The 19,065-nt window shown below is 46.3% G+C and overlaps 1 protein-coding gene across 4 annotated transcripts in view; it reads left to right on the forward strand.

The window, feature by feature from the left end:
* The window catches only part of Pcnx2 (pecanex 2), a 173,913-nt gene that overhangs the window by 121,530 nt on the left and 33,318 nt on the right, over window positions 1-19,065 (forward strand). For all 4 annotated transcript variants that reach the window (XM_005064691.4, XM_013122036.3, XM_040755299.1 and 1 more), the window contains exons 24-25: window positions 527-585; window positions 3,618-3,833. In XM_005064691.4, the coding sequence (XP_005064748.1) occupies window positions 527-585; window positions 3,618-3,833 (275 nt within the window). The remainder of the gene's footprint in view (window positions 1-526; window positions 586-3,617; window positions 3,834-19,065) is intronic.

Genomic DNA, 19,065 nt, shown 5'->3' on the forward strand with positions numbered 1-19,065 from the left:
TGAGTTTGATCCCCGGTGTACACATGGTGGAAGATGAGTACTAACTCCTGCAAGTAGTCCTCTGACCTCCACATGAACGTCATGGCATGCACATGTACACACACACACACACACACACACACACACACACAGAGACAGAGACACACACACACACACACAGAGAGAGAGACAGAGACAGAGACACACAGAGAGATGATAATAATAAAATCTTTAACTCAGAAAGAGAACAACATTTCTCCTGAAGTCCAAACACTTGTTTTAACTTTATGCTCAAAATGTTGAAAATGGTTTGAGACAAAGGCATTCTCCCCGAAGCAAAGAACAAGCTTTCTCTTCCCTTCCCAGTGCTGTGTGGATGTGACTGACTCCCCTCTCTCTCTGTAGGGTTGGCCAGTGGGCGTGTCCCTGTTCCTCTATAAGCACCCTAGCGCCCTGCCTGCCCCATCTCACACCTGTTCTGTACACCAACTGCCTAATGGACAGGGATCTCACCATTGACCTTTTACTTTTCTGTGTCCCAATCTAGTACAAGGCGTGTGGATAATTCCAACACAAGATTGGCTGTGCAAATGGAAAGGGATCCAGGTAAGTGATTTTCCCAGCCTCTTTAAACCTTGTCTTTCTTTGCTATGCAGGCAAATGCCAAAGGAAGGTGTTCAATGTGTTCTGTGTGCTCAGGGCAGAGTCAAGGCATGTCTTAGTAAATACATTGACTACTGGGCATAACTGAGCATAACTCATCAGCTCCCCCTTGGTTTGCTTTGGGAATCGCCCTCCATTATTTAGAATTGGTTTGTGACTGTATCCAGTTACTCCGTGAAGACATTTTAAGTTGTTTGTGTATGGTAGACATCAAGCAGACTCTAAATATTAGGACTGGTCCCTTAGGAAAACATCTTTCAGGATGGGAATGGTGGCACATGCCTGTAACTCCAGCATTCAGGAAACAGGTACAGGAGAACCAGAAACTCCAAACCAGCTTAGGTGACATAGTGGGGCTCCATCCTTTAAAACAACATGGCCCTGTGTTGGCCTTTATATGAATGAACCATTGTAGGACTGAGCATTGAGAGCTCACCAGAAACATCAAGCTCTGGAGTCACCTGCTAGGAAACTCTTAACTCTTTTTTTCTATAAGTGGTTTCACTTAATAGCCATTGGTCTTTCTTCCTCTTATCAGAATGTCATAATTTAAAGTGTGATTTAGTTAAGGTAGACCTTTGTTTAGGCCTCACTCTACTTGTCTCTCTAGTGTGTCCTGTGCTCGTGCTGGTTACCTATGACGATGCTCTGACACCTCCATGTGACTTGAAAATGCTTGTGGCACCTCTAGCCCACACGTCCCATCCCTGTTTTGTAGAAGAATCCAACCCAGAATATCACTTGTTCCCTCCTGGGATCTGTGATCACTGAGCTGACCTGAAGGGGGCAGCTGACCACCACTGCCCAGTATCACCCTAGCATCAGACCGCAAGACACCTGCCCCCGAAAAGATCAGACACAAAATCTGGAAAGCAGCTACCAAATGCATCCTGCTCTCCCATTGCTGTAGAGCCAAACATCCTCAAATGAAACCATCTTTATTGGGATCATATATATTGAGACTGCATAAGCACAATTAGCACGAAATCAGAGTTCAAAGTGTGGAAGCACTTAGATAGCAGGCTTATTATTTGTGGGACTTTACATCAGTGTCTGGGGAAAGGAAGGGAGATGGGATTGTCTCTGGCATGCAGCTGTGGGACTTGGTGACACAGTAGGATCATTACATGGACAGTCTCAGGAGCACATCCTGTATCCAGCTAGCCATAAATACCTCATTTTCCCTAATTATGCAGATGTGTGGTCAGTGTGTACCAAGATGTTCTGAGACAAATTTCTACTTTTAGTTATTGTACTAAAGTACAGAGCAGTATGCACAGTAGGAGAGCTAATTCTCTCACTCAGGTCTCTTCTTTAAAAGTGCGGAGAACTGAAAGTAATCCTTAGTTAGTATCTGTATGCCAGCAGATTCATCACTGACAGTGAATGTAAGAGCAGGTCAGCAGGCTCGAACATGGAAGAGTATGTGCTGACACCTTATCAGCAGTTTCCCCTGCCAATGTCTCAGCTCATCACTTTAGCTTCCAACCAGCTCCAGCGCCCTGTCAGGTGCTCTGCATCCGAGAGCTGTCCCCATGGGTCTCTTAGCAACAGCCAGGTCCTCTTCCCCATGTCAGTGCGCTGAGACATCTCCAGGCTGAGGCCAGCCTCATGCTCTGTGTCCCATGGGTGCCAAGTGGGGGCACTCAGGTCACCACTGCAGCCTTTACCTCATAGAATTTTCTCCTCTCTAGCGGACAATACACAAGAAGCCTTGAGTTTTACGTCTAGGTCTTTCCTCCAGTGAGGCTCCGTGTCTACCTGGCTTTGCTCCTGAAATCAAGGTCCTGGAGTTTCTATTTGGCCTTCCCAGCCCTTCTTTGATCTACCAAAGCATATCCCAGATGGACTTCCCAACTTGTCTCGTCTTCCCTTGAAACTCTTGTAGCCCTCATCTTGAGACACCCCAGAGAGGGAAAGCTGCCATCAGAGCCCAGCAAGGAGAACACGGAAATACACCACAGGCCTCCACACACAGCCATGGCCTCCCACTGGGAAGTGGGGCATCCTGGCTCCATCTCCTTCCAACACCCTTCCTTCTCCCTGGCTCTCACCATCCATCCAACTGAGTGCTGAATCTTAACCAACATACAGCCCCTGCTGGAATCAAGCCAGTCAGAGTGTAGAACCAACACTCCCAGTCCCTACTGTGGCATGGACAAATGGACAGCCATTGTGGGAATGGTGGTCCCCTGTCCAGGTGTTTACGGGAGAGCAATGAGAAGTTGGTTTGGTTTTGCAGTGGTTTTATTTGTGATTGTGCACACTGAGACAGCCCCAGAGTCCTGTATGCATAGAAGCTGTGGAGTATTTGAGACAGGAGATGTTAAGTAAAGAAGTAAGGTGCAGACCTAGAGATCAAAAGTGTGTGTGTGCACACGCGTTTGCACACATGTACACAGCACACACAAGCATGTGCACGTGCCCATGTACATGTGTCATGTATGTGTGTGGAGGCAATATGTCAACCTTAAGTGTCATTCCTCAGGAGCCATCTACCTTGGTTTTTGGGTCAGGATCTTTCACTGGCCTGGAACTAGCTCAATAGACTAGCGTGTCTGGCTAGAGAACCCCAGGGATCACTTCTCTCTGCTTCCCTAGTGTTGGGATTACATCTTGTCACTATGATTGTCTTTTTAAAATATGTGTCCTAGAGAGCAAACTTGGTCCTCATTCTTGCACAAAGGCACTGCCAGCCCCCAAGGTCAGAGTGTTGAGCTTAGCACAGTATTGAATATTGAATAAGCAACTTGCGGTTAGACATTAAGGTATCCGTGTGAGGTTACCTCAGGGTCTAGAGGGAAGACACAGGAGGTTTCGGGATAATCCACCAAAACGTGTGGGAAACCGGTGTTTTTGTGTCAGAAAGACTCCGACCTTATCAAAGGGCAGCTCACTCTTTCAGGATCTGAGCATAAGATAGTGGATTGCTTCCGGGTATAATCCTCACCAGTCTCATTTCTGCCTGCCCTCAGGGAGTGATGACAACAACCTTAACTCCATCTTCTATGAGCACCTGACACGGACCCTGCAGGAGTCACTCTGTGGAGACCTGGTGCTTGGCCGTTGGGGCAACTACAGCTCTGGTGACTGCTTCATCTTGGCTTCAGATGACCTCAACGCCTTCGTCCACCTGATTGAAATTGGAAACGGTCTTGTCACCTTTCAACTTCGAGGACTAGAGTTCCGAGGTAGGGGTTTCTATGTTGGCAGCATTGCTGGAACTCAGTGCGTTAGGGTGAGGACCATGCAGAGCATTGCTTAGAAGCCACCATCGAGGGTGGGGAGATGACTCCATCACTAAAATCTTGCACTGCTCATGCAGAGACCTGAGTTTGAATCCCAGCATCCAGACTGGGAGGCTCACAAGCACCTGACTCCAGTTCCAGGTTGTCTGATGCAACTTGGCCTCTGCGGGCACCTGGCCTCTCATGTGCATAGTCACATGCACACACACAAATAAAAATGAATAAGACAAATCTTATAGAAAAGAAGACGCCATGAACAAAGAAGGATCAGGGACTGCATGTTGCACGGGGATTGAGGCTACCTCTACTTTGAGCAGGTGTGCTAACATAAGCACACCCCAGTCATCTGGGAGAACCAGTGACGCCTTCTGATCTGTCCTCTGCTCTCTGATCCGCCCAGATAGAACATTCTCACCATTAAGGTCAAGAGCCATTCCTGCCAACCTGTTTTCCCCCACCATAGAGGATTGTATCCCCGTAAGCCAGTGAATACGCCCTTTCTCCAATTGCTTTAGCCAAGTTATTTTACTGCAGCAGTGAGAAAAGTAATTAATATAGAGACAACTCTAGTGATAGCTCAAAGTCAAGTGGTAGAAAAGAAAAATAACCATGTCACCTTGTCCTGTATTATGGGGACAGAGAGGCATGGTTTGCTTGGGACCAACATTACCACAGCATACGGGGTTCCAGAAACCTCAGCGGGGAAAATATAGAAGGGGATTCCCAGGTTGGGTCTATGTAAGCAGGCTTCTGGGAGGGGCTGTTGGTTATGGTTTAGGTTTGTCTTCTGCCAGTCAGCCACAGTGGCCATGTCACCTAACTGTAACATCAGTGCCGTAGCCATGTCTCGAGGGTAAAAATGGCAGCTAACTCACCTGCATCCCAAACCTTCTCCTACAGCACATTTTCTCTGACCTAGCTTGATCATATTTTTAAACGTGGAGACGTAAAAGCCCTGTAGCTTGACAAAATTCAAGTTCCGAGGAAGAGCTAAGTTGCCCCCAAAGGACTGTTATTGGGTTTGTTTCTCATTACAGCATCTGTTACAATATTCCCACAGAGGGTTGGCTTTCTTCTTGGGTGGTGTTGTGGATTTCTTTTTCTTCTTTTCTTCTGAATTCCCTGTTTTCTGAAAGAGCAGGTTTTATTCTGGTCAAATTAAATCTACTTGGGAGCTGCCTGGGGCAGTCAAAGCACAGACAGTCTCTCTCTCTCTGGAAGTCTACTGAGGAAGCCAGTGGGGGGGGGTGGGAACTGTGCACATTCATAGCTTGCTCTCCCTCTCTCCCTCTCCCTCCCTCTCTCCATTCATTCTTCCTTCCTTCTCTCATGCTGGGGATCAAACTCAGAACTGCATGCATGCTAGGCAAGTGCTCTACCACTGGGCTGTACATTCTTAGGAAGAAAGAAATCTACCCAGAGGAAAGCAGCAACTGAGGTCATGGGGAATGGTCCTCTGCTCACTCCAATCCCAGTTCCCTGAAAGAGAAACACCAAGTTAACAGGAGGCCTTAATGTCAAGCTGCAGAAATCAACCCATTTAACATAAGAGGAGAAGGGTTTATGAGAAATACGTCCAGGGAAGGGCAGCATGGGAGGTTGTTCAAATCTAAAATCGTACAACAGGGGCTGGAGAGATGGCTCAGGGGTTAAGAGCACTTGGTAGTTGTAACGTGTTGTTTTTCTCCACCAGCCGTTTTGGTTTTTTAACCCCCGCCAGCCTCTTGGGCTCTGCCACAGTTGCAGTCCCCAAATAACACACAGGAGGCTATATTAATTATGAAGCTGTTGGCCGTTTGCTTGGTTTCTTACTGGCTATCTCTGACTTCAATGTGTACTCCATAATTGTTAATCTAAGTATTTCTCTTACCGGAGAAAGGGTCCAGACTTCTTACTTCAAAGGCTGACTGTGTCTCTCTTTCCCAGAATCCTCCTCAACTCCTAGTCCCACCTATCTTGCTTCCCTATTGGCCAACAGTGCTTTATTGACATATACACAAGACTTCCCCATCAGGTAGTCTTCTCAAAAACTTGATTTTAGTTCTCAATACCAGCTCCAGGGGGTCTGATACCCTTTTCTGACTCTTTGAACACTTGTAGACACATACACACCAGCATAGATACCACACACACACACACATACACACACACACACACACACACACACACACACACAGGTGTCCACACCACACACACCCACTATATAAATCTTAAACTCACATGGCAGTTGCAAAGGAGCCTCATCTCAACAATGGACCCAGGGCTGCCCCCACATCCAGGATCCCCAACACCGGCTACTGCTGTCCCTGGGGAGTAGACAAATAGCTTCCACCACCACTTCCCCTCTCACATGCACCCCTGTCACCTGCCTCTCTGTCAGCTTAGTCAGAGTCCGGGCCAAGAAGACCAGACCACCAAAGTCAAGGTCACATACCTGTGCTCTGGGTCACAGTGTGCCTTGCTTTTCATTTCTCATCGTGAGAGATGGTCGCTGACGTAAGCGGCAGGCATGTCCACTGAAGAAAGGTCAGCTGCGCTAACAATACAGCTGAGCGCTGAGTTGGTGACACGATGTGCGTTTGCTTTGCAGAAGTAGAGGTGCAGGACACAGCGACTCCTTTTAGCATCACCAGGAGTCCCAGCCAGTGCTTCCTCATACACCGCTTTCAAGGTCACCTCAAGTGTCAGCATGGAGCTTGTCAGCAAGAGGAAAAGTGCAGGGAAGGTGTCACAGGCCAGGCTTGCGCATGGAACAGTCCACTTCCTTCTGTGTTTTATGGCCCCTATAGAAGTGACTGGAAGGCAAGCAGAGCTCTTGTTGGAGTTTCCCATCCTTCTGTGATACTGTGTCAGGTGATCTGGGCAGGCGGCTTAGCCATTTCTGTGAGAAGAGGGTGAGCATGCCCGATGAGTCACTGTGCTTCTCTCAGCAAGGGCACCCACCTCACCAGGGTCTCCTAAGGTAATTATTCAAAGGTTGGTAGATTAATATCACATGAAAGTCCGAGTCAGGGTAATAGATAATGCGTGTGCCAATGGGCACCAAGTCTATTGACTGCATACTGCCTGAAGGGGAAGGGTAGGAGCAGAAGATCCAGCAGATACTGTCTGGAGGTAAGAGGAAGGAGCAAGGAGCTGAGGCATTGCCTGTGAACTGGGGGCTCAGGAGAGAGCACCTTGAGGGTGACAGCTACCCTCAGGAGAGGCATTGTCCTCCCTCCCACCCCCTAACGAATGGTAAAAGGAAACCAAGGGAGATGAAGAAGGGCCCTGAGCTTACAGCTAGATCAGGGTGCCGCTGGGCAAGCATGTGGCTGTCCATCTGACACCCTGCCTGTGGGGTACTTGCTTGAAATCTGTGCCACAGCATTTACTTGGTCCTCAGTAATTGTCTCTCACACAGCCTTCTGAAAGCTCCATATACCTTCCCAATGGGAAAAACAATCTACTTTATATCGCTGCCTTCAGTGGACATCCTGGGTGACTTGGCTTTACAGGGCCTCCATTTCTGCCCTAGAGTCTTGATGTGACTTTAAGCTCCTCTGGAGCTGTGACTTAAAGACACAATTGTCACGTCTGCTGCGCGGCCTGTGTCCGAGAACGTGCGGAGGGTGTCGGGTATTAAAAACACAGAGACTCGTTCAATGATATAAAGAGAACTTTAAACAGGCTCCAAAAAGGTTCAAGAAAACCTCCTAAGAAAAGCTCCCACCAGAGAAGCTTCTGCTCTCTCCTCTCCCCTGGCTGGTTCTGCTCTGACACCAGAGGTGGATGTGTGTGGGTTTTTTGAAGGTGCGGTTAGTCTCTGGACAAGGTTGAGGTCAGGGCGGTTTCCGTGGGAAGGCCTTTTCCAGGAACTTATTGTATCATTTTTAGTAAACATGTTTTTACTAAACATTGTCTTACAGCTGCCTACTCCCAGGCAGAAGGGGAAGTGGCCAGGAACTTATTGTATCGTTTTTAGTAAACATGTTTTTACTAAACATTGTCTTACAGCTGCCTACTCCCAGGCAGAAGGGGAAGTGGGTCTCTGCTCAAGGTCTGGTGTTCCCACAATTCACCCCTTTTTATTTTCAAATGAGGCACTCCTGGCTTAGGTCAAGTAGGGTCACCCTCCCTTTCCCGTCTTTGGGGGACCTTGAACCCCTGTTTTAGGTGGGAGGGGTCTTCCCCACAAGTTGCCCGTCATCGGAGATACCCCAACCTTAAATCATCTGTAACCAACCTTCATGGCTATTGGGATTGCCATGGGCTAAGCTAAGCAATACTTGGTTACGGATCTCTTGTCTCTGGAACAAGGCACGTTTGAGCTTGGCATAAAGCCAGAATGCCTACCGCCACTGCCACCATTTCCAGGACCCCCATTGACATAGCACCTCTCCATCACCATACCCATCACCAGATCTGGGCCATAACATTCTACCAGCCTTCATCTGTTACAAGGGTAACCCGCATGTGATTTACATTTACAATTTGATAAAGTTTTCAATCGTTTCAAGATCTGCTCAGGAAAGCATTTAGAAAGTGCACTTGCACAGATACATTGGGCACAATCATTGATGTTACACATGTAGCATTATGAAAAATATGAACAATAGTTGTCGCATTAGGACAAGTTGCATTTCTCCAGAAAAATACAATGGCTTAGTCGTGATTCTAGAAACAGGAACCATCAAGTCTGATATTTCAAGTGACTATGTCCTGTTCAAATACTGAAAAGAGGCTTTTGCCACTCATCATAGTCCATACCAATGTCCAAATGCTTTAAATGGGTCCTTTTTTCTCTGTTGGCTTCACGATGAAAACTCATGGGTCCGGAAGGTTGATGCAGTAGGTCTGTTGAGAAACTGGAAATTTCGAACCAACTGTTTTCTTTCTTTCTTGGGCTCTAGATTCGATGACATCAAGGGTCAGGAACACTGATTTAGGAGATCTCACTCAAACTGGCTTAGGTAGGCTCTCATGGTCTCAGGTCCAGTTTTTCTCTGCTCCATGCATCTCACTAAATGGTCTGACAGCTGCCGAATCTTTATTCTTTTCCTGCAAGAAAACACAAACATGCCCTCGACCCCAAATTAGGGTCTTCTCCACTGTCTAGTGCATGGAGGTCTCCATTTGACCTGAGCAATGGTTGCTCAAGTTCCATCATGCCAGAATCTGTCTGAAGCTCACTGGCATTCACATTATAAAATTTTTAAATGAGGAGTGTATTATTTGATGAGTCATGTGGGGACTGGGGGCATTATTCCCCCTTTTTTATTTTCTAAAATTTTTTTTCCTTTTTTGAACTGTTGAAGCTGGACCATAACAGTAGAAGGATTTGTCTACCCTCCTTGGTTAACTATCTAGGTAAATTGGGATTACTACTTATATTATTTGTAGATGCCCATTAAAAAGGACATATCCATTAAATATTTTCCAAAAACTTCTGAAAATCACTCAAAGATTGTAAACTATACTGTGTCTAAATAACTTTTGAAAATTATTTGAAGTCTGTAAGTAGTCTTCCCAATCTAACCTGTAGAGCTCTCACTAGTTGACAAGGCCTTATTTGTATCTTAAATTTTTCTGTTAAAACATTAACAGACTGGCTGGATGTTCCTTTTGGCTATATATAAAGCAATCTAGGTAGCTTCTGAACTATTTTTGAAGGGATTTAAGTATCCTTTTAATCATATAAGCAGTTTACACTCACGCATTAACAATCACATTTCATACATACCGGTGTGGCCACACCATACATTTAGAACATACATGTATCTTTTAGTCATCCTTTTTCCCTAGGTCATGATTAGTCTGTTGCAATGAAGCTTTCTTAATTGAAATCTATGTAAAAGAACAACTCCAGCCAATCCTTGAACTAAAAAGGTTAAAAAGTCCTATATGTTTTTATCATTTCTCCATTTGAGCTACAGTCATGGGGTACAGCTGTACCTACTCCTTGTAACTCTGTAGATGTAAGGTAGAGAGGCCAGGCTTTTGGCCAAAAGTTTTTAGAGATGACTCACAAAATAGAACTTAAATGTAAACAAAATTTTCTATTTTATATACCTTTGTCTTTGTCTTTTTCTTTAATTAATACCAGTACCAATTTTTTTTTTGAGTCAGGGTTTCTCTGTATTGTTTGGAGGCTGTCCTGGGACTTGCATAAAGGTGTGTTGGGATTAAAAGCGTATGCCGCTGGGAATCTCTTGGATTCCCCTACTTCCTGACCCTGGTATCAGGCTTAGGAGGGGGAAACTCAGAATGTCTAGTTTCTGACTTTTTAATCTCATTGGCAGCAGCCGCTTCCAATGTATTATTGGTGTTATAAAATGGATGAACAGGGAGCTGGAATGACTAACTGGCATCAACATGGGGGGAATCCTCACCAACGCCCATATTTCCCTTACCTGAGTGTTCAGCAATGGTTGGATCATCTTTAGCATGGTGAGCATTACTAGTATCCGGAGTAGTATTGGGGTCGACATGCCTGATGCACCGTTCGGGGACCCAAATGGGCTTCTCACTTCCTGGAGGGAAAACACAAACAGCCCCTCGGACCCTAGCTAGTAGGGGAGTGGGTGGCTGCCATTTTCCTGTAATCAAATCCTTCCATCTGACCCATCCCAAGGACTGGGAGGGTTTGTTCCAATGTCTCTCCATAGCAGACAAATTATTATGGTCTATGGTCAAAAAATTTAAAATGTAAAGTATGGTGGATAACTGAATATTGGGGGAGGTAACATACTCCCCCTTTTTTATTTTCTTAAAATACTGTTTGAGAGTGGCATGGGTGCGCTCCACAATAGCCTGTCCCGTGGGGTTGTGAGGAATACCAAAAGAATGGACAATGTGATGTTCCCTGCAAAAGGCAGCAAAGCGATTGCTGGCATAGGCAGGGCCATTGTCCGTTTTTAGGGCATCGGGTACGCCCATGTAGGCAAAGGCCTGCAGGCAATGAGAAATAACATCTTTAATCTTCTCTCCTGAGTGGAGAGAGGCAAAAATCAGTTTAGAATACGTATCCACAGAGACATGCATATATTTTAATTTCCCTGCCTGTGGCAGGTGAGTGACATCCATTTGCCAGAGATGGTTGGCCCTGAGGCCCCGGGGATTTACCCCCTCATTGGGAGAATTATGATAAGGGGCACAATCAGGGCACTGAGAGGTAATCTGTGTAGCTATGGATAAGGGGCACCCAGTGTGAAATTTAATGGAGCGGGCATTTAGATGATACCTCTCATGGAGCTGGTGGGCCAGCTGCTCCTGAGTAAATAAGACCCTAGGGCGGGTCAAGGAGTCAGCAATTTCATTGCCCTGGGCAAGGGGTCCTGGAAGGTTAGTATGTGCACGAATAAATCCCACATAAGCAGGGTGGATGCGCTGCCAAATAAGATGTTGGAGCTGAACTAATAAGGAACGAACCTGGGAGGTTGGAAGAACATATGGAGAAGTTTCTAAAGGTCTAACAATGTTGGCAACATAAACACTATCAGTATATAAATTAAAGGGCTCTCCCTCAAACATTTGGAAAGCCATCAAGCATGCAAACAACTCGGCGGCTTGTGCTGACATCTGTCCTGTGGGTACCCTCTTCTGCACCTGAGAAGAAACCACCACCGCGAAACCCTTGGAGGAGCCGTCTGTAAAGACTGAGCGAGCTCCAACTAGAGGGTTCTCCTTTAAAATCTTGGGAAAGATCACAGGGTGTTGTTTAAAAAAAGACATCAAGGGGCTATTGGGATAATTGTTATCAAGCTGGGCGCCTGTAGATGTAATAAACAGGGTCCACCCATCATGGAAGATCTGTAGATGTTCCACCTCCTCCTTACCATAAGGAAGGATAATTTTATCAGGACTCTTTCCAAAGGTTTGAATGCTAAACTTGTGTGCCTTCCACAACAATTGTAAAATGAGATCATAGTAAGGGGTCACTACCTTCTTAGGGGAGGCTGACAAATGTATCCAATAAATAGGACCTGTCACGTCTGCTGCGCGGCCTGTGTCCGAGAACGTGCGGAGGGTGTAGGGTATTGAAAACACAGAGACTCGTTCAATGATATAAAGAAAACTTTAAACAGGCTCCAAAAAGGTTCAAGAGAAACTTCCTAAGAAAAGCTCCCACCAGAGAAGCTTCTGCTCTCTCCTCTCCCCTGGCTGGTTCTGCTCTGACACCAGAGGTGGATGTGTGTGGGTTTCTGAAGGTGCGGTTAGTCTTTGGACAAGGTCGAGGTCAGGGCGGTTTCTGTGGGAAGGCCTTTCCCAGGAACTTATTGTATCATTTTTAGTAAACATGTTTTTACTAAACATTGTCTTACAGCTGCCTACTCCCAGGCAGAAGGGGAAGTGGGTCTCTGCTCAAGGTCTGGTGTTCCCACAATTCACCCCTTTTTATTTTCAAATGAGGCACTCCTGGCTTAGGTCAAGTAGGGTCACCCTCCCTTTCCCGTCTTTGGGGGACCTTGAACCCCTGTTTTAGGTGGGAGGGGTCTTCCCCACAGGTTGCCCGTCATCGGAGATACCCCAACCTTAAATCATCTGTAACCAACCTTCATGGCTATCGGGATTGCCATGGGCTAAGCTAAGCAATACTTGGTTACGGATCTCTTGTCTCTGGAACAAGGCACGTTTGAGCTTGGCATAAAGCCAGAATGCCTACTGCCACTGCCACCATTTCCAGGACCCCCATTGACATAGCGCCTCTCCATCACCATACCCATCACCAGATCTGGGCCATAACATTCTACCAGCCTTCATCTGTTACAAGGGTAACCCGCATGTGATTTACATTTACAATTTGATAAAGTTTCCAATCATTTCAAGATCTGCTCAGGAAAGCATTTAGAAAGTGCACTTGCACAGATACATTAGGTACAATCATTGATGTTACACATGTAGCATTACGAAAAATATGAACAATAGTTGTCGCATTAGGACAAGTTGCATTTCTCCAGAAAAATACACTGGCCTAGTCGTGATTCCAGAAATAGGAACCATCAAGTCTGATATTTCAAGTGACCATGTCCTGTTCAAATACTGAAAAGAGGCTTTTGCCACTCATCATAGTCCATACCAATGTCCAAATGCTTTAAATGGGTCCTTTTTTCTCTGTTGGCTTTACGATGAAAACTCATGGGTCCAGAAGGTTGATGCAGCAGGTCTGTTGAAAAATTGGAAATCTCGAACCGACTGTTTTCTCTCTTTCTTGGGCTCTAGATTCGATGACATCAAGAATCAGGAACACTGATTTAGGAGATCTCACTCAAACTGGCTTAGGTAGGCTCCCATGGTCTCAGGTCCAGTTTTTCTCTGCTCCATGCATCTCACTAAATGGTCTGACAGTTGCTGAAGCTCTATTCCTTTCCTGCAAGAAAACACAAACATGCCCTCGACCCCAAATTAGGGTCTTCTCCACTGTCTAGTGTATGGATGTCTCCATTTGATCTGAGCAATGGTTGCTCAAGTTCCATCATGCCAGAATCTGTCTGAAGCTCACTGGCATTCACATTATAAAATTTTTAAATGAGGAGTGTATTATTTGATGAGTCATGTGGGGACTGGGGACATTATTCCCCCTTTTTTATTTTCTAAAAAAAATTTTTTTTGAACTGTTGAAGCTGGACCATAACAGTAGAAGGATTTGTCTACCCTCCTTGGTTAACTATCTAGGTAAATTGGGCTTACTAAATAACTTTTGAAAATTATTTGAAGTCTGTGAGCAGTCTTTCCCAATCTAACCTGTAGAACTCTCACTAGCTGACAAGGCCTCATTTGTATCTTAAATTTTTCTGTTAAAACATTAACAGACTGGCTGGATGTTCCTTTTGGCTATATTTAACACAATCTAGGTAGCTTCTTAACTATTTTTGAAGGGATTTAAGTATCCTTTTAATCATATAATCAGTTCACACTCACGCATTCACAATCACATTTCATACATACCGGTGTGGCCACACCATACATTCAGAACATACATGCATCTTTCAGTCATCCTTTTTCCCTAGGTCATGATTAGTCTGTTGCAATGAAGCTTCCTTAATTGAAATCTATGTAAAAGAACAACTCCAGCCAATCCTTGAACTAAAAAGGTTAAAAAGTCCTATATGTTTTTATCATTCCTCCATTTGAGCTACAGTCATGGGGTACAGCCGTACCTACTCCTTGTAACTCTGTAGATGCAAGGTAGAGAGGCCAGGCTTTTGGCCAAAAGTTTTTAGAGATGACTCACAAAATAGAACTTAAATGTAAACAAAATTTTCCATTCCATATACCTTTGTCTTTTTCTTTTTCTTTACTTAATACCAGTACCTCTTTACTGTTACCAAAAAAAATTTTTTTTTTGAGTCAGGGTTTCTCTGTATTGTTTGGAGGCTGTCCTGGAACTTGCATAAAGGTGTGTTGGGATTAAAGGCGTATGCCGCTGGGAATCTCTTGGATTCCCCTACTTCCTGACCCTGGTATCAGGCTTAGGAGGGGGAAACTCAGAATGTCTAGTTTCTGACTTTTTAATCTCATTGGCAGCAGCCGCTTCCAATGTATTATTGGTGTTATAAAAATTGATGAACAGGGAGCTGGAATGACTAACTGGCATCAACATGGGGGGGAATCCTCACCAACGCCCATATTTCCCTTACCTGAGTGTTCAGCAATGGTTGGATCATCTTTAGCATGGTGAGCATTACTAGTATCCGGAGTAGTATTGGGGTCGACATGCCTGATGCACCGTTCGGGGACCCAAATGGGCTTCTCACTTCCTGGAGGGAAAACACAAACAGCCCCTCGGACCCTAGCTAGTAGGGGAGTGGGTGGCTGCCATTTTCCTGTAATCAAATCCTTCCATCTGACCCATCCCAAGGACTGGGAGGGTTTGTTCCAATGTCTCTCCATAGCAGACAAATTATTATGATCTATGGTCAAAAAATTTAAAATGTAAAGTATGGTGGATAACTGAATATTGGGGGAGGTAACATACTCCCCCTTTTTTATTTTCTTAAAATACTGTTTGAGAGTGGCATGGGTGCGCTCCACAATAGCCTGTCCCGTGGGGTTGTGAGGAATACCAAATGAATGGACAATGTGATGTTCCCTGCAAAAGGCAGCAAAGCGATTGCTGGCATAGGCAGGGCCATTGTCCGTTTTTAGGGCATCGGGTACGCCCATGTAGGCAAAGGCCTGTAGGCAATGAGAAATAACATCTTTAATCTTCTCTCCTGAGTGGAGAGAGGCAAAAATCAGTTTAGAATACGTATCCACAGAGACATGCATATATTTTAATTTCCCTGCCTGCGGCAGGTGAGTGACATCCATTTGCCAGAGATGGTTGGCCCTGAGGCCCCGGGGATTTACCCCCTCATTGGGAGAATTATGATAAGGGGCACAATCAGGGCACTGAGAGGTAATCTGTGTAGCTATGGATAAGGGGCACCCAGTGTGAAATTTAATGGAGCGGGCATTTAGATGATACCTCTCATGGAGCTGGTGGGCCAGCTGCTCCTGAGTAAATAAGACCCTAGGGCGGGTCAAGGAGTCAGCAATTTCATTGCCCTGGGCAAGGGGTCCTGGAAGGTTAGTATGTGCACGAATAAATCCCACATAAGCAGGGTGGATGCGCTGCCAAATAAGATGTTGGAGCTGAACTAATAAGGAACGAACCTGGGAGGTTGGAAGAACATATGGAGAAGTTTCTAAAGGTCTAACAATGTTGGCAACATAAACACTATCCGTATATAAATTAAAGGGCTCTCCCTCAAACATTTGGAAAGCCATCAAGCATGCAAACAACTCGGCGGCTTGTGCTGACATCTGTCCTGTGGGTACCCTCTTCTGCACCTGAGAAGAAACCACCACCGCGAAACCCTTGGAGGAGCCGTCTGTAAAGACTGAGCGAGCTCCAACTAGAGGGTTCTCCTTTAAAATCTTGGGAAAGATCACAGGGTGTTGTTTGAAAAAAGACATCAAGGGGCTGTTGGGATATTGGTTATCAAACTGTGCGCCTGTAGATGTAATAAACAGGGTCCACCCATCATGGAAGATCTGTAGATGTTCCACCTCCTCCTTACCATAAGGAAGGATAATTTTATCAGGACTCTTTCCAAAGGTTTGAATGCTAAACTTGTGTGCCTTCCACAACAATTGTAAAATGAGATCATAGTAAGGGGTCACTACCTTCTTAGGGGAGGCTGACAAATGTACCCAATAAATAGGACCAGTCTGCCAAAACACGGCAGTGGGCGAAAAGCTAGATGAAAGTACAACCAGAACAAGGGGCTGCCCATAATCTATACGCCAAAGGTGGGCTTGCTCTATACTTCTTAACAGCAATTGTAGGGCTTCCCTGGCCTCTGGGGTAATCTGTCTAGGGGAAGTTGGAGCAGGATCTCCAGGAAGAATATCATAAAGCGCTTTAAGAGCCCCTGTTTTAATAGAAAGAGAAGGGCGAAACCATTGCACCTCTCCCAAGAATCTCTGCCAATCATGAAGTGTTTTTAAATTTGAACAATCGATTTGGAGTCTTTGTGGCCGGAGGCCAGTTTGTTGAATTTGATGACCCAAATAAGTATAAGGGGGTCTCTTTTGGATCTTTTCAGGAGCCAAAATAAATCCGCGGGCCTCCAGAAGTTCCTGTAGCTCTGCAAAGGCTATGTAACATTGTCTTTCTTCGGCCGCGGCCAAAAGAATATCATCCATGTAGTGGATAATGTAAAGATCAGGGAACTTACGTCTGAGGGGATCTAAACAGGCAGCTACATAAATCTGGCATATAGTTGGACTATTAGCCATCCCTTGGGGGAGCACCACCCATTGGAAGCGAAGGGCAGGCTCCCTAAAGTTAATCGCAGGAAGGCTAAATGCAAACCGAGGACTATCTTGAGAATGCAAGGGAATAGAAAAGAAGCAATCCTTCAAATCAATGACAATCAAATGCCAGTCTTTAGGAATGGCCACAGGCACGGGCAAGCCAGGCTGCAGAGCCCCCATAGGCTGCATGGTCGCATTCACGGCCCTCAAGTCTTGTAGTAACCTCCATTTCCCTGAAGATTTTTTTATTACAAATATAGGGGTATTCCAAGGGGACGTGGAAGGAACCAAATGACCTGCCTCCAATTGTTCTTGAACTAGCTGGTGAGCCGCCCTTAGTTTCTCCGCTGGTAAGGGCCACTGTTCCACCCATACCGGATCATCTGATAGCCATGTGATGGGTATGGGGGCTGGCGGCGCAACAGTGACCCTCATCAAAAATGGCCAAAACCCTTCCTATCCCCTGGGGCCCTGGTCTCCAAAGGGAGGGATGCCACAGGGCAAACCTCTCCCTGTTCTAGTTTACCTAGTTCCCTCCCCGGGCTCCAGCCCCTCCCTTGCGTCATCTGGGGGCCCCTGCTTTTGGACTTGGGTGCCTGGGTGGTGAGGACCACTCCCATTTCTTGCATGAGGTCCCGTCCCCAGAGGTTAATAGGGAGGCCAGGCAAAACATATGGCTGGAAAAGCCCTGTGTGGCCCTCAGAGTCTTGCCACTTTAGGATTCTGAGGCTTTTTTGGGGCACAGCCTGTCCTATTCCCTGGAGGGTCACTGTCCCTTCCTCTTTCGGCCAGGCGGGGGGCCAGAATTTATCTGAGAGGACAGAGAAATCTGCCCCAGAATCTAAGACGCCCCTAAAGGACTTGCCTTCTATCTTTAATGTAAGCTGGGGGCGGTTCTCCATAGTGGCTACCCAAAATGCTGCCGGGCCGGTACTTCCAAAACCTTGGTTGCCCCTTTTCTCTTTAATTTTTCTAGCCTCACAAGGAGCTGTAGGGAGAAGGAGTATCTGAGCAATCCGTTCTCCTGCAGGGATGGCAACAACCCCACTGCCCACTGATGTCATTATTTTAATCTCCCCCTCACTATCCTGGTCTATAACACCGGGGTGTACCTGGATGCCTCGAAGAATAGTACTGGACCGTCCCAAGAGTAGTCCGACCGTGCCTGGGGGCAATGGCCCATGCACCCCAGTAGGGAGGGCCTGGATCCCCATTTCCGGTGTTAGGATTGCCCGGGCAGAGGGAGCGAGGTCCAATCCTGCACTCCCCGAGGTGGCTCTAAGGAGGTCTGAGATATGAAGGGGTTGCTCTGGGGGAGAAAATGAGTCCTGCCACTGCCCAGAGCAGGGGTCATTGCCCCGTACACATTGGTTTTGGGGCCCTGGGGCGGGGCCCTCCTCCCGTTTCCCTGATTATTATTAGCAGAAAGGAAATTTCCCTCCCTGTCAGTTTTAGAGTAGCAGTTATTGGCCCAATGATATCCCCTTCGACAACGGGGCATAAACCAGGTCTCTTGAGACCCGTAGTACTATTTTGAGGGCACTCTCTACGGAAGTGTCCCTCCCTACCGCAGCTAAAACATGTTTTTCTCCTTCCCAGAGTAGGTCTTTCTTTCCCCACTTGGGGCCGAATAGCAGCAGCTAACACTTGGCCCTGGATGAAGTTCCCATCAATGTCCCTACAGATCCGGATATAGTCATTTAGACTTTTATTGCGATAGGGGCGAAGGGCTTCCTTACAATATTTATTTGCATTTTCAAATGCCATCTGCTTTATGACTGGCATCGCAGGCCCAATGCCCCCAAATATTCTTTCTGCTACCTGACTGAGACGGTCTACGAAGTCTTGAAAAGGTTCGGAAGGTCCTTGAAGGACTTTGGACAGATGATCCCCTCCTTCCTTGGAAGGCAATGCTTTCCAAGCCCCTTGGGCCGCTGCTGCCACTTGGGCATAGACTGCGATGTCATATTGCATTTGCTGCTGAATGGTGGCGTATTGACCACTTCCGGTAAGCATCTCCACATTTCTCTGGGGCTGTCCGGCCTGTGCATTCCTTTGGGCTGTCTGGCTGCATCTTTCCTGAAACTCACCTCTCCAAATCAAATAATCTCCCCCGACAGAGCTGCTCTGCAAAGCTGCTGCCAATCGCCAGGTGTCAAATTAAGAGACGCAAAAGATTCCATTAAGGAAAGTGTAAAGGGAGCCTGTGCTCCATAATTTAAAGTTGCCTCTTTCAGTTGTTTTATATCTTTGAAACTTAAAGGGTCATGGCGCCGAATGACCTGTCGAGAATTGTTCGGGTCTGGAACTTCCATTACCGGGGCCACCACCGGGCAGCATTGGACCCCTCCTCTGGGTCTTCCCTCCAGGTCCAAGAAGGACTGGGTTATCT

Source organism: Mesocricetus auratus, unplaced genomic scaffold, assembly GCF_017639785.1.
Source record: "Mesocricetus auratus isolate SY011 unplaced genomic scaffold, BCM_Maur_2.0 Super-Scaffold_100013, whole genome shotgun sequence".
Classification (NCBI taxonomy): domain Eukaryota; kingdom Metazoa; phylum Chordata; class Mammalia; order Rodentia; family Cricetidae; genus Mesocricetus; species Mesocricetus auratus.